Here is a 15,124-nt window from a genome sequence, read left to right as displayed (position 1 = left end):
CCTTTTAACAAGAAAACAAATTTTTTAGCACCAACTTCACAGAAGATGCAAAGATGTTCTTCATGTGGCTTATTCTTATGATGACTAAAAAAAGAGCACTGCATTAAAGTCTAACTCAGTGAAGGCATATCTCTATGTGGAGTTGGGGGGCTAAACTAAGAGCTCCAGGTGTGGGGTTTTCCTGTGCACAGACGACACAGGGCCAGAGCTGGGATACCTTGGAGGAATGAAAGGGTGTCAACTCCCTTAGACTAGCTTCCTCACAGAGCAACGGTCTCACAGGGACTTGTGATCAGAACTGCGAAGCAGACAGTTCAAGGTTGAGTTCACTGGCGACACTTTCTGAGTTTCTGATTGAAGGAAGATCCATATGCTTTGCAAAACAGACGTGCTGTGGCTACAAGTAGGAATTACCATGGCCATGCTTAAGACACATACTGGTAAATTCAAAACAGTCACGAGAAGGGTTAGGCACAGAGGACACACAGACACATAGCCTCAAAAAGTCCACCATTTAACAATCTCCAAATAATAATTAGCAGGACAGTCCAGGTCACCTGATTCACCTCTCTGCCTTTCCACCACCAGTGCTGGGTAACTGTCAACCAGTTTTTTAAATTACTCTAGATGTAGATAGAAGAGCCACTGGATAAAAAACCCAGTGGGGGAACGCCTGGGTGGCTCAGTTGGTTAAGCAGCTGCCTTCAGCTCAGGTCATGATCCCAGCGTCCTGAGATCGAGTCCCACATCGGGCTCCTTGCTCCACAAGGAGCCTGCTTCTCCCTCTGACTCTGCCTTCCACTCTGTCTGCCTATGCTTGCTCTCGCTCGCTCTCTCTCTGACAAATAAATTAAAAAAAAAAAAAATCTTTAAAAAAAAAAAAAACAAAAACCCCAGTGGGGCCTGAAATACATTTCTATGCCCCTACACAATGGGGATGACTATAGACCCCAGAGACTTGATTTGCACTGAATGTTCTTTTGCACTCTCTGGATTCTTAGTACTCCTATTAAGGAGCAAGGTATTCTTGACAGTTTTGATTGGACATTATAAAAATGGCAAAAATGAAAGTTGGCCATTTCATTCAATTATAGGCTTCTTTCCATTGGCCAGTTCTTTACTTCCCATTCTAGATGATTGGTTGATTCTTAAAGGTAACCTCTGCAGTTCTTATTTTCTAAATAATCACAATTTCTCCATCATCAAGGAAATTAATTTTCCAAGTATTTTCAGGCATAAATTATATGTCTGGTTTGTGGCCCATGACTAACAGCACTCCTTCATATTGAAGCTTTTTGCCTCTCATTATTCTAAGAAATGCAAAGTTGCCTCAGTTTGCTTCTAATGCTATCTACAAATCAGTAGTAGAGGTTCATTGAAAATTAACGTACTAGGAGGCAATTGTACCATAGTATTTATTTTAATAAAAAGTAGCAAAATAATTTAAGTTTTGAGGCTCATTTCCCCCCTTTATTTCAGTGTGGCTCTTGTATATGATTTAGTAATTCCTTTTTTCCTAATTGTAATATTTTTTTTTTTTTTTTTATTTTTTATTTTTTATAAACATATATTTTTTATATACATATATTTTTATCCCCAGGTCTGTGAATTGTAATATTTTTATAGTTAATCTCTCTAAGCTGTAAGTTGCTATTTCTTTCTTTAATTATAATAACATTAACATGCTGAACTTGTATAGCACTTTGCAGATTTCAAAGCAAGGTCCCCGGTTCATTTGATTTGATCCTTACAACAACCACATGAGTCAGGAGAGCAGCTCTGATCTCAGTCTGGCTTCTACCTCCCCAATAAAAATGACCTTGGATAAGCCACTTAATCTCTCTGTGACTCACTTTCCTCATTCTCATAGAGTGGAAAGAGCTATACAATGTCAGTTGTGGTTGTTGCTTATTATTATTATCAGGGATTACTTCATATCAGGTATTATTATTCACTTCAGAGAGGAGGAGACTATAAGTCAGAGAAATAAACTTTCTTCACCAAAGTCACACAGGAGGTAGGTAAGCTTATCAGGTCTTCTCACCCCCTGTGGAAAGATCAGCAGCTTCCTGTTACAGGTAATGAACCACATAACTGGGTTCTAGATTCACTGCTGGCACAGATATAAGCTGTAGAGAAGCCACTTCTCCTCTCTGAGTCTCAGATTCCTTGTGGGCCACATGAGGAAAACGAGTACTCCAGATGTTGGAAGGACTAAATAGGCCCATATAAAGCCCTAGCATGTGTCTGGCAGATAGCAGCCACTTGCTACACACCATTTCCTCAGCCTTCCCAGTATTTCCACACTGGCTTAGACACGTCAAATAGCTTCAGGTTCTTCAAGCACTTTTGAAGGCATCCTTCTCAACACCATAGCACAAAGTCAGATTTGAAAGTTATACGCAATAGAAGCAGTCCCATGGAGCCCCATTCACCAACTGAATATAAGGGTGGTCAACCTTCTTTCCATTCTGGGAATGGTAGGGGTGAAGCAGAGAAAGGAAAGAAATCATCCAGGATGATGAGAGATAACCATTTATTCTAACTGCTGAGAAAGGCAGTGGGTCTTAGGGACTGATGCTTATTGGCTACTTCACAAACCACCAACACTACTAGATAACTTAATAGGCCATGTTTTAGGTTTTAGGGTGGCAAGAAATTTCCTGAAAGTCCTGATCCACCACCAGGAGTTTTGATTTTTAATTTGATAAGTATTCCTACCACAACCCTAAGGAAGGGTCTACCAATGGACCATGGACCAGCTCTAACACTTCCACTGCTACTGGCATGTCCAGATACCCCAAGGGTGTCCATACCAGTCCAGGTATAGAGAGCTGATGGAGGGGAACATCAGTTCTAGTATCATCATCTGGGGGAGGGGGAAGGGAAAGCAAACCCTCTAGTGATTTCTCAGGGAATCCTGAACACGGACACAGTATAAGATGGTAGCTAATCATCAAAGCAATGGTGAAAGAAACAGAATCACTAGGTCACCAACTGTTAGCTCAATTCCTCTCCTATACAGTCTCAACTGAATCACAACCTCTATCACCTGTTGAGAAATAGAAAGGCAACAGGCTACTAATCACACAACAGGCCTGGCCCTGAGCTAGATGAATGTTCCCTCCTAGCATCTCTACCTGATGCACTCTTGTCATAGCAAGACAGATGACTTCTGAAAATGTCTGGCAATGTTGATCACAGGTTTTTTTTTTTTTTTTAAACTGCCTACTCAAAAACACACTGCTGACATCTAAAAATAAATATGTATCTATATTACAGACCTTTTTAATAAGAGATAGCATTTACCTTAAAGGTATAAGACCATTAATTCAACATGATTTAAGTTATAAAGAGGGGATAAACCAAGGGCTCTACACCTCATCATATTAATAACATTGAACATGGAATAGACTTTAAACTTTAAGAATGACTCTGAGTAAACCTCCTTTTTCTAACTCATCCAAAGTTAAGACATAAAACTCATCTGGTTATTCCTTTCTTAAGAATGGATAAGGCACCTATCATCCTTTGACCTCTCTTCCATTTTCTGGAAAAAATGAAGGCCACAATGTCTTGCCATGGCTAGTCACTCTTCACACACTCTTGACTTTGTGTCTGCTCATCTCCTCTGGGACCCTGCTCCACTTGTCGTCACCTTTTCCTCCTGTCCCTTTACCCTCTCCCTTTTGACTGACATCTGGTCTTTCCCATCAATCTCTAAACATGTTCACATTTTTCCCATTATGAAAAAAGGAGCCTCTTTCCATAAAATTTCTCCCTTCAGGTTCTAACCTACTTTCCTTTCTTCCTCCCTCCACACAAAAAGTTACTGTATTTCTTTGTTTTACTACTTCCCATTTACTCCCTGAGCCCAGGCAGTTTACTTCCCACAATGAGCACCACCATCAACAGAATAAAACAACTCTTCCTAAGGTCATTGATCCCCCCATCCCCCAACTACCAAATCCAACAGCCACTTTCCAGGGGTGACCTTTCCTGCTCTCCCAGACACAAATAACTAACAAATCCCTCCTCCATAAAACCCTATATCCCTTTGATTTCTATTAAATGATTCTCCTAGTTCTCTTCCTACCTCTGTGATCATTCACTCTTTTTTAGTTACCTTTCCTGGTGTCTACGTTGCCACCTCTTTTACTCCTTAAATGCTGCTCCTCCCCAAGACTCTCTCTTTGTCCTCCTTATTCAGTCATCTGACTGCTTCCATGACCACCTCCCTGCTCACATCTAACTCTCTTGAGCACTCTCATTATCTCCAGATCCCTACACCCAATGCCTACCAGTAGGCCTCTCTTCATATCCCACCAGCATCTCAAACCAACTGTGCTCAAAACAGAATTAATTTTCTTTTCCTTTGCAAGCACCAATGCTGTTTCCTCCTGAACAACCCATTAATGAGACTGCCATCTTCTCAAGTCAGAAATATGAGAATCATTTACTCCTCACATTTTCCACAGCCAGTCAGACATCCAATCTCATCATGTCACTGTCCCTCTGCTGTCTTAAATCCTCTCTGCCATGAATTCCCCTTAGCTAACTACAAAATCTTCTTTATCTGCCTTCTCGTTTGCCTCACCTCCAACCAACTCACCACACTGCCAACAGCATCTTCAAAATGCTCTGTCTGTCCTGCCATGCCCTTACTTGAAACTGTGCAGTAACTTCTCTTCATGTACAGAATTGTGTCCAGTCTCCTTGGCATGAGGTACCAAGTCTCCACTAACCTCTTGCTTGCCTACCTCTGTGGCAGCTGCTCTGTACGCTTCCCTTCCATCGCTCATGATGTCTTACTCTTCTTTGTGCATTTGTCTAAGATGTGACTAGCATGTAGTGGGCCTTCAACAAATGTTCACTAAACTCATCATATCCTTAAATACACATGTTCACGGGCGCCTGGGTGGCTCAGTGGGTTAAGCTTCTGTCTTCAGCTCAGGTTATGATCTCAGCGTCCTGGGATCGAGCCCTGCATTGGACTCTGCTCAGCAGGGAGCCTGTTTCCCCCTTACTCTCTCTGATTGCCTCTCTGCCTACTTGTGATCTCTCTCTGTCTGTCAAATAAATAAATAAAATATTTTAAAAATGCACATGTTCAAAGGCAGTATGTAAATTAAATCAATTGAGATAGGAGAAATGCTTTTTTAAGGATTATACTATTATTGACAAATTGGAAAGTAGCAGTTTAGGTAACCTAACTCTCTCTGTCAGACTTCCTGAACTCGGAAGGCACCTGAGTCTCATTCAAGAGATGCTCACTTATCGTGAACAAGGCAGCAAGACTCTGCTCTCAGTGGTCACTGAGCCCAACAGCGTACTCTATACCACTCTATACCCCAACGTGGTACTTGTGCCAATGCAGTCCTTTCCTTTCCCAGAAGTCATTGTCCCCTAATTGGTGCCCGTCTAAAAGCATGACTCTCAGAAATTTCTCTCTATTGTTGTTTTAACTCTTACATCATTTTGTTTCATTATGGGAAATTACACTGCTACTAAATTTCAATAAACACCAACCAGCTGCCAGCTATTCCACCAGATTCTTCCCCCAAGCCCCACCCTGAATAGAAAGTTCAGAGGCAGTCATCATGAAATCAGTAGTTATAGAGAGAGCAGCAGGAGTGTTAGTGGCTATGCTAGGCAATCCACCTGGCTATGCTACCCCCTTGACCACCCCCCCCATCCTCATCCAGGATGATTAACCACCAGGAGGAAATGATCAGCTTTTCCCTTCATCCTAGAACAAGGATTTTCAAAGAGCACTCAAACCACTCCACAGCTACTAACAACCTAACACGGAAAAGGAAAACAGTGGCCTTGCTTGCAACAGATGGCACTGATTGGGAGGAGAAAGACACAGCCATTGACTTTCTGATGAAGTCTTCAGGGGCTGCCTTGCCAATAGCCAAGGTGGGGAAAAGCATCAAGGGAGCACTGCTTGCTGTAGGAAGTGCTGGGTGAGACAGAACTTCTCGGAAACAGGAAGACTCACTAGTCCCATTGAAATCCGAGGACAGAATTTGCCTCTGAAGACTTCTTCAGAAAGCTGCAGTTGCCCCAAATACAATGTGTTTATAGATTTTATTTGTCAAATATATTCTCCTGGAAATGATTTGGGTGCTTTAATAATAGATGAAATGTTGATTAGTATGTTCAAAAACTTAACAAGCAACCATTTTCCAGAAAGACAAATTACATACATATGCAGCTACCTTGTAGGGCTCCCCAAATAGATCAAAGCCTGAAGAAAAGAGATCATCTTCTTGCTGGACTTCTTGATTCCTCCGCTCCCACTCCCTTTTTTTAAGTGCACTACGGTCTTGTTCATAGTGACTGATAGGAAAAGAAAAAGACAAAAGAAGAAAAATATTAATTAGTCATGTCATTCAGATCTCTCTTGTTATCAATAAGAAGAAAAACAACACAATCCAAGGCTACCCAAATGGATATACTGCATGGGGAGTGGAGAAACATTTTCTTGACTCCCAAGGGGTTTAAGATCATGACTAGTTCTTTGGAATATAGAAGAACATGGAAACATGCTTATTAGCAACCATACTCATGCCCATGTAAGTGTTCCAGAATCTTCTTCTCTTGTCCCTACTTGAGTACCACAGGCAATTAGATGCTCCCTGAAAGTTAGTCCACTTGCAAAAAAAGTGCTGAATTCAAGTTGCTTTGTGTTACCAACTGCTTAAGGCTCAGAATTCACAGACGTCATAAAGTCCTAAGGGAAAGGAATTAACCAAGATGTCACAGGCCACCTATAATTCTGTCCTGAGCCCATAGCCAAAGTTAGCCTGTTGTAATGAAATCATAGGGGAGTTTACGAGCATTTTTGGAAGTCTACAAAACACTGAACCACTAATTTGCTCACACTCCTTTTTTGTGGTGGGCGTGTCTTTTCTCTCCTCATAGTTGTGTCATAGGAGACTGACAGCCTCTTTAGGAAACTCTTCACAAAGAAAGTGTCTGGCTTGAATGGCAAACAGCTAACAACAAAAGGTATTAAAAGCCTTGAATGACCTCAAGGCACACATGTTTTATAAATGCTGTATAGCTCTGTGACTCTTCATGTTTCAGGCTTTCCCATTGGAGAATCAGTACAGAAGCTTCCAGACAATATCTAAGATATACTCCAGGCCCTGGGATTTTCTAGTATGAAATGCTTCCCAATGAAGAATTAGGCAAGAATATACTTATTACCCCATAACCTGTATGTCTCAAAAGTGGTGGATTTATTTTGTCCATTGGGTTTTCTCTTCCCCTGCCTTTGATCAAAATCTTACCTGAAGTGAACACATATAAGTGGAGCCAATCTAAGTCATACGAACATATATAAAATGCCTAGCAGGTGGTGTACAAATGTTGCTTTCCTTCCCCATGTTAATACTGCCATGTTAAGACTTAATTAGATAATTGGCATGCAAATGAACATAATAGCTAAAGGAATTACAAGAGATAAATGATAGAAGAGTAGAGTCGACAGGTTTTGAATACATCCCAGACCTTAGTGCCTACCCTTGGTCTTCTAGTTTGCTCATGAGTATCATAACTTTTAATTTATAAAACAAGAGCCCGGAGCATGAAATAGCCATGCTTAACTAGATATTTATATACATGGAGTATGAGTTTACACTTAATCACTCCCTTTCTCCACAGGAATCCTTGAACTGACAGATTCAAAGTGACTTTGATAGCCTTATCTTCTGAATCAACAACACTTCATTCCTCTGATTTTCAAAAGTGGCCACATTTAAAGAATGCTCAGACGTACGTTATACTTTCACAATACAAACAATGCCAGACACAGAGGAGCTTGCTAGGCCAGGCATGAGGGGGCTCAATGAATGTTATCACCATCTGGAGAAAACAAGGGAGATTGACAGCACTACACCATGCCCAGACCCCACATATGGGCCCGTCTGGTCGAGAAAGATGACAAATCCAGATCCTGGAAGGCAGTCTGTCCTTCAGAGTCTCAGACACCATCCACAGAGGTGACACTTGCTGGCATCATCTCTCCTCACTGGTCATGAGTTGAGATCGGAACCCCACACGGTTGCCATGGGTCGCAGTGTCTTTGTGTTGGAGGCTGAGGTGTGATCAAGCAGACAGAGTTACATCTTCAGAACGTGCACATGGAGCATGAGATCAGACTTGAGCACGATGCACGGGCCGTGCATCTCCCAAGCCCATCATTAGTGTGTCCAAATATAAGAAAGAGAGGTGGAGCATCAGAGGTGGAGGTGCACCAAGTTAAAGCAATATTTAGTGGGGGGGAGGCAAGCCGGGAAGTTCTGTTGCAAAGGAAGACACTTCATTTCTTTGCCTGCCACAGCAGTTGGCTCTTCACACAAAAACAAGAGCCCAAATCTCGTGCTTCCAAAAAATGTGAGCAAGATGTCAGCTTTCTAGCTATCTGTTCATTCAGTGCATCTGATAGCCAGGAATGACAGGCCCATAGATCACACATTCAGTTCTTCCATGAAGAGAACTGAGGTGCTCTGGTCTCTTGGCTGTGCAAACTACTTTCCTTCTTCTCTGAGGGAAAGATATAATGAAAACCCTGAAGGAAGAGAAGGATGAGGAGAAGAAAAGGAAACGTATTTCCACTTGTGCAATACTGAGCGGCCAGCAGCCAGGGCACTCTGGGCGCTTTCAACCTGGGTTTGATTTGTGAGGGAGGCTCCTGGCTCCATTTTGCATCAGTTCATTAGCTACCAAATTCCAGACAAAATGTGAATAGCAGATTGAGTGTGCACATGGGTGTTATCTGTTGCAAGCAAAGTGCCTGCTGCGTTTTTTAACACCTATACCAAAGAATAGTTAATTCTCCTATCTCTGGCGAGAATGAATTGAATCTCCATGGAGTATCACCGCTTTTGGAAGGCAACCAAATCGTTCCAACTTCTTCCTCCTTTGCTCAGCATGGTGTTGTATTGAAAGCTTCACAGGGCGAGGTGTAATGGGGAATGAACTCCACAGTGATAAGGCTTTCACAGTGCAGAACATCACCTATTTCTGACTGAAACCAAAATAACTAATTTGAAGCACCGGCTAATTAAAACCACAGCTATGTATTTAGCCTCTTGTTATACCTACTGCAGTTTATAATTATGGAGACCTCTTTATCTACTCAATTAAAGTTCTTATGATTCAGGCAGGTTGCATTTGAACCTGTTTGCCCCGTGGGGACCAGAGAAAAGCATATGGCTGTCCCCCAATGATGTGATGTACCATGTACACTGTGGGCTTGTTGTCCAGAGCAAGGAAGTGCTCCATGGCCCCCAAAGAAATGCTCAGGCCAGAAATGTGAATTAATCACCATATGATTGGGCTAAACAGTTCAAATTTATTCACACTGAGGAGGACTGGGGGAATTGGTCCTATGAGTGTGAAAACCTATTTCCCTGTTGGGAGGTGGAGCCAAAAATCTCAACCAGAGGACTTTTTCCTTCGTAGCAAGTCAGGACATTCTTCCAGCTTTTTCCCCCCAAGACGGAACACAGTTCATCACATTATGGTGCCATCAAAACCACTGACCCACCACTCATAACTCACTTTACTCTCAATTAACCAAAAACCTCTGATCGATCTCTCTCTCTCTCTCTCTCTCTCTCTGCATCTTATGTCTTAGGATTCCAGTTTTCCTGACCACCCCACTAGCTGATAGGAAAAGGACAGAAATAACGAGTTACTTGTTACTCTGTCACTCACTCCAATGTAAGGTGTGATGGTGAGAAGCTTCTCTCTGGAATGGGGCTTTTCTGTTAGCTCTGATTTCTTCACCCATCTGTCCATTCCCCTCGCCTCTGCCTGAAAAACTGCCCTTGTTAACACAGGAGGAAACTAAGGTGCTCCAGAGAAGAGGGGAGTTGGGTTAAACCCTCAACAAGAGAAAAGCAAAAGAAGCTGTGAATCTGGGTCTATTCCACCTCGGAGGTCAAGTGATTTCTCCTCCTCATCTTCTCCTTCTCTCAGATACTCTCCTAATCTTGCACTTAAACCGATCATGTACATAGGTAACTCCAATTTTCACCACTAGAAGCCACAGGTGCATCACTAGGATGATAAAATCCAGAGCACATGTAGATTCATGGAGATTGAGAAAGTTCAATTAGGTCATCTTCATTAGCTCCTGGTAGTAGCATGCTTGAGCTAATGATGCAGGCTCATCTTTTAGAACAAAGACTATTAGAGCAGGAAGATATGTTGGCAGTCAGGCTGTTCTGGTCTCTTCATTTTCCAGATGAGGAAATTGAGCTCAGAAAGGTAATGGGCTTTGCATCATGTTTGTAGCAGCACTGGGAACCAAGAACCCAATTTTTCCAGTGCCCCACCTCGTCTCTACCTAACACCCCCATGGTCTGTGCCTTCTGCAGCCCATGCTCCCATTGCACTCAAGAATAAATATCGGTTCTGTTGGCACTCTGTTGGTCAACTTTCCTTAGGATTGCATTTGATTAGAGATTGCCAGTAGGAAAAAAATATATAGGAATTAAATTTGGATTCTAGTATAGAATAAACATTAGTTTCTTTACACCGAACATACACACCCTAAAGGGATCATAAAAATTAACTACATCTGCAAGAGGCTGAGCGGGGGAGAGTAAAAACCAGTTGAAGTCCATTTGTTCTGTGTATTTCATGAAGTTTAATAATCATTGTTGGGTGCCTGGGTGGCTCAGTGGGTTAAACCGCTGCCTTCAGCTCAGGTCATGATCTCAGGGTCCTGGGATGGAGGCCCGCATCGGGCTCTCTGCTCAGCAGGGAGCCTGCTTCCCTCTCTCTCTCTCTGCCTGCCTCTCCGTCTACTTGCGATTTCTGTCTGTCAAATAAATAAATAAAATCTTAAAAAATAATAATAATAATCATTGTTTACCTAATTTGGTGATTTTACAAAGCTAGGTGAGGAAATATTTTAAAAACACTGTTATCTTAAAATGACAAGTTTGTTTAAAAATATTAATATAGGATTTACTGTAGTAACAACATATATGAAAGTAGATAATTCAATCTCATTATCTAATCCAACTGGCACTAAAATTTCTTTATTTTGGCTAATATCTTTGTAAAAGCATAAAAAATACATATTTAATTCACCCAAGGGACAAACATAAGCTATAACTCACTCCTTATGACTCTCCTGAATGAATTTCTGCCTTCTATAAAATTTGTATTTATACTTATTACATGTTCCAGTGTTCTAAGTGCTACCCTTTTTTTGTCAATAGCTAGTCCTGTTTTCAATTTGACATTGACCTAATCTTTACACAGCTTCTATTAGTTAAAAAAAAAATCTCTGCTATTGAATACCCTCAAAATTACCCCCCAAGTTATGTACTTATTTTATCTGTTAATATCCATCAGCACTTCAATGTAAAGTGTTAGGGGCCCCTGGGTGGCTCAGTTGGTTAAGCACCTGCCTTCAGCTCAGGTCATGATCTTGGGGTCATAGAATGGAGCCCCATGTTGGGCTTCCTGCTCAGCGGGGAATCTGCTTCTCTCTCTCTGCTCCCCCACTCATGCATATGTGTGCACTCTCTCTCTCAAAATCTTAAAAAAATGTAAAGTACTAAATTCAAAACTATTAAATAAAGTTAAAAGCAAGCCATAATTATTTTACACATATAGGGGAGATGCATGAGAACCGTGGATCTGAAGATATGAACACAGCCTTGAAAGGGAGTTTCTAAAATCAGTGGAACCTCTAAGTCATGTTTAGACTGTAGGACTTATTGGGACCTCTGCATAGAACCACTCTCTTCACCAAACGGACTCTTTCCTCATGGACACTGGCTCTCATTAAAAAAAAAAAAAAAATCAGTTCTTCACTCCTTGTATACCTAATACTTCACTGTATACTCCTGGTACTATGTTATACCATGCTTATTAAGGGGGTTCACTGTTATGAGCTTATAATGATTTCACCGGGGTCCTCTATGTCTCCCATTAGACTTTACTCCTTAAAGGAAACGTTTGTCTTTTCTAAGTCACTGACACCACACTACAGGTGACCACAGCAAAGCTTCTTGAACATAAATAAGCCAGGTCAAATACAGACATACAAACACAGATATTTAAAAAAAAACATCTGCCTTAGGCTTAGAATAAAATTATTTACACCAGCCTATCAAATTCCGCAAATGTTGTAGTACTTCTAACAAATACACAATACTTAAGTGGCAAAGGCAATTGATTACATCTAGGAATGGCCAAAACCTAGTAAAAACCAAACCCAAGATCAACCGACAGGTTATGGAGTTTCTCAAGAATTCTGCAGGTGTCCAGAAATGATGGTCACCATTCTCAGAAGACCTGAGCTGGGGCTCCACCTCTTTCACTTCCAAGTCACTTGATCATTTATAAAGCACTTTCTATTTCTAAGCCTCAGTTTCATTATTTGTAAAATGGGAATAATCTTTCTCTTCCCTCTTCCTGCAGGTGGTATCAAGGTTAAATATGAAGGTGGATAAGAAAGGCTCTTGAAACTACTAATGACTGGGATCACTGGCACCCCAACCGGTCTTGACCTTCAGCCCTGTGAACTTCACTGCACATTAATCATGTGTGCCCCAGCCACACCCAGCAAATTAGCAGGGCAGCAAATATCATTTCCATGTAAGGATGGGAAATGGAGGGTCAGAAGATTGTTCCAGACTATGAGAGCTATGTCCAGGACACCACTGACCTGATTCCTAATTCAGAGCTCTTGTAAAAAGTCTGAGACATGTAGTTTGCACAAGTTCCCTTCATGCCACAAAAATTAGAGCCACCTTTTTTTTTTTACTGTTGAGGTCTAAAGCCTTTCTAGTAACAGCTTAGGGCAAAGAATATGTCATCAGCTACCCTCTGAGACATTTTCTCCATAGACTCAAAAATGATCTTTGTGATAGAGGCATTATATATAGGGAATTCAGTCAAAAACTAATACTGACATGAGGTTTAAAGTCATAACTTTTTAATCTAAAATATTTCCAAATATTACCAATCTTCTATCATCTCAGTACTGGCTGTACATGGAAATCACCCAGGGAAGATCATATAAATCCTCATGCCCTGGTCACAAGCCAGGCCAAAAGCATCAGAAGGTCCCAGAGTGGATCTCAGGCATTGGATAGGAAACAACTTTTGGTCTTCACATACGATAGGATCATTTGTATATAAACTTCTTTATTGGACCCATTTCGGTGTGCTTAAATCTGATGGACTTAACATGAAGGTAAATCAAGAACCAGGCCTCTGTGGGGAACAGATGTATTCTATTATGCGGAAATCGACATTGCTAATACATGTCGGCACAGATGTCTGGAAGGTGAAAAGCAGCTACCGCAAGAATGGCACAGGCACAGGACAAATGATCCAGGAGGAATTTCTAAAACTTGAACTCCCTGCACAATATCCTGGCTTAGCAGGGGCTCTTAAAGCTTCTTCTCAGAACAGCAAGCACAGGTAGACACTCAAATGAATATTGATTATTGACAATATTCTAAGAGTGCACTAAAAGTCCATTTTTTTTTTTCCAGAGGATTCCATTTTAATGGAAATGAAACTTTTATACTGAATGGCCATGAGTCCAGCACGCAAATGTTCTCATCTGCCTGCAGTGGCACTCAACTTCTCAATAACTTTCTAGAAGCCTGTTAAAATGTACTTTAAAAGCAGTCTTTGTGGAGAAATTAAATTCTTTTGTCCTCATGTACTCTAACCGTCAGTTAAGAGACATAGTCCAATATCTGCGACTGCTGGAGAGAGGGCTCTGTGTCCTCAGCAAGTGTCATCTCCCTCCTCTTCTCAGCAGCTCAGAATATGTGAGCCTGTGTCTCCTTCATCTTCATGTCAAGCAGCCCCACCTCTTCCACACTCAGGAACCCCACTACAAGAAGACGGCATTGCACAAGACATATATAGACATCCCTGAGTTTTCTCTGCGGCTTTTGTATCATTTTCTTAGGTTAAGTGTCTGATTTCCAATTTTATTGAAAATCACTTAAAAATAACTCTACTTCTGATCCACCCATTAAAAATGAGAATTCACTATCACTTTTTCTGGCTCATTGACCCATGGCTCACACAAACTGGTGTCTTACAAGTACCTCGCATTCAGTATAGCCAAAGCAAGAGAGCTGCAAACAACTCCATGATTCAGAAGCTTCCCAAAGCAGTTTTCTTTCTAGCAAGGGCCTGAAGTGGACACTACCACCAAGAGTACTGGCAATGAGAGAGCAAATATAGTGAATGTATTTACTTATATGACGCTTGAACTGGTCCAAAAACTGAAACCATATAAAAATCAAAATGCCATAGAACATTCTCTTTCCCTCTCTCGTCGGTACCTACCCTGTTCACCACTGCCAATCACACATAATCAGTTTTATTCTGTTCTTGTTTATTTGTCCAATGTTTCTTCATGCCCGCTTTTATGTTGACTTGAAATTATCTCATTTATAGGTCTTTCTTTAATCAGAGTGGAGGCTAATGCTGAGCTTTAAAGAGCTTCGAGAGCTGAACCTGGAGCTACTGGAAGGAAATGTGAGTGCGCTTTGTGTTGTCAGACATGAATGCATGGATCCACACATAAGACAGCGGTGGTGACAAGCTTTGTGTGCCCCTGATGGTTCAAAAGGTCTCTGGCCTGGGCTGGCCAGGGCTTGGCTTAAGTCTCTGCTCTTGACAATCTCTTGTCCAGCCAAGGCAGATCCTGGCACTGTCCCACATGCCACATCCCCAGCTCCATACCTGCTGCCTCTATGCCCGTTAAATATTGGGAATTCTTTTCCAAGTCAAAGCCCTAACAGAACCTGGCTTCTCAAAAATGACACTTTTTAGAAGGTGTTTTATTTTTTGTTACCAATAAGCAAGACAATTTTAAAAACTACTTAAAACCATATTTTCTCAGAAATCATATTCTTAATTACTTGCCAACTAAGGAAATTAATGTCCTTAACAAACAGCTGATAATGGACAGTTTGAGGTGGACTCTCTTTTCATGTCTCACTAAACCCTTTGATTGGCGTGGACTGGCTGATTTTTATCTAGGCAAAATTTACCTCCTAAGAGCTCACCCTTTGGGCTTCTGCCTCTCCATGGCAAGCAGCCCCAGAGCTCT

General features: G+C 41.4%; 1 protein-coding gene across 1 annotated transcript in view; it reads right to left on the bottom strand.

Moving 5' to 3' along the window:
• The window catches only part of AFF2 (ALF transcription elongation factor 2), a 465,549-nt gene that overhangs the window by 305,452 nt on the left and 144,973 nt on the right, over positions 1-15,124 (bottom strand). The window contains exon 2 of the mRNA XM_059157826.1: positions 6,225-6,345. Coding sequence (XP_059013809.1) covers positions 6,225-6,345 — 121 coding nt within the window. The remainder of the gene's footprint in view (positions 1-6,224; positions 6,346-15,124) is intronic.

This window comes from Mustela lutreola, chromosome X (assembly GCF_030435805.1).
Source record: "Mustela lutreola isolate mMusLut2 chromosome X, mMusLut2.pri, whole genome shotgun sequence".
In the NCBI taxonomy this organism is placed as follows: Eukaryota; Metazoa; Chordata; class Mammalia; order Carnivora; family Mustelidae; genus Mustela; species Mustela lutreola.
This window is presented reverse-complemented; position numbering and strand designations above follow the sequence as displayed.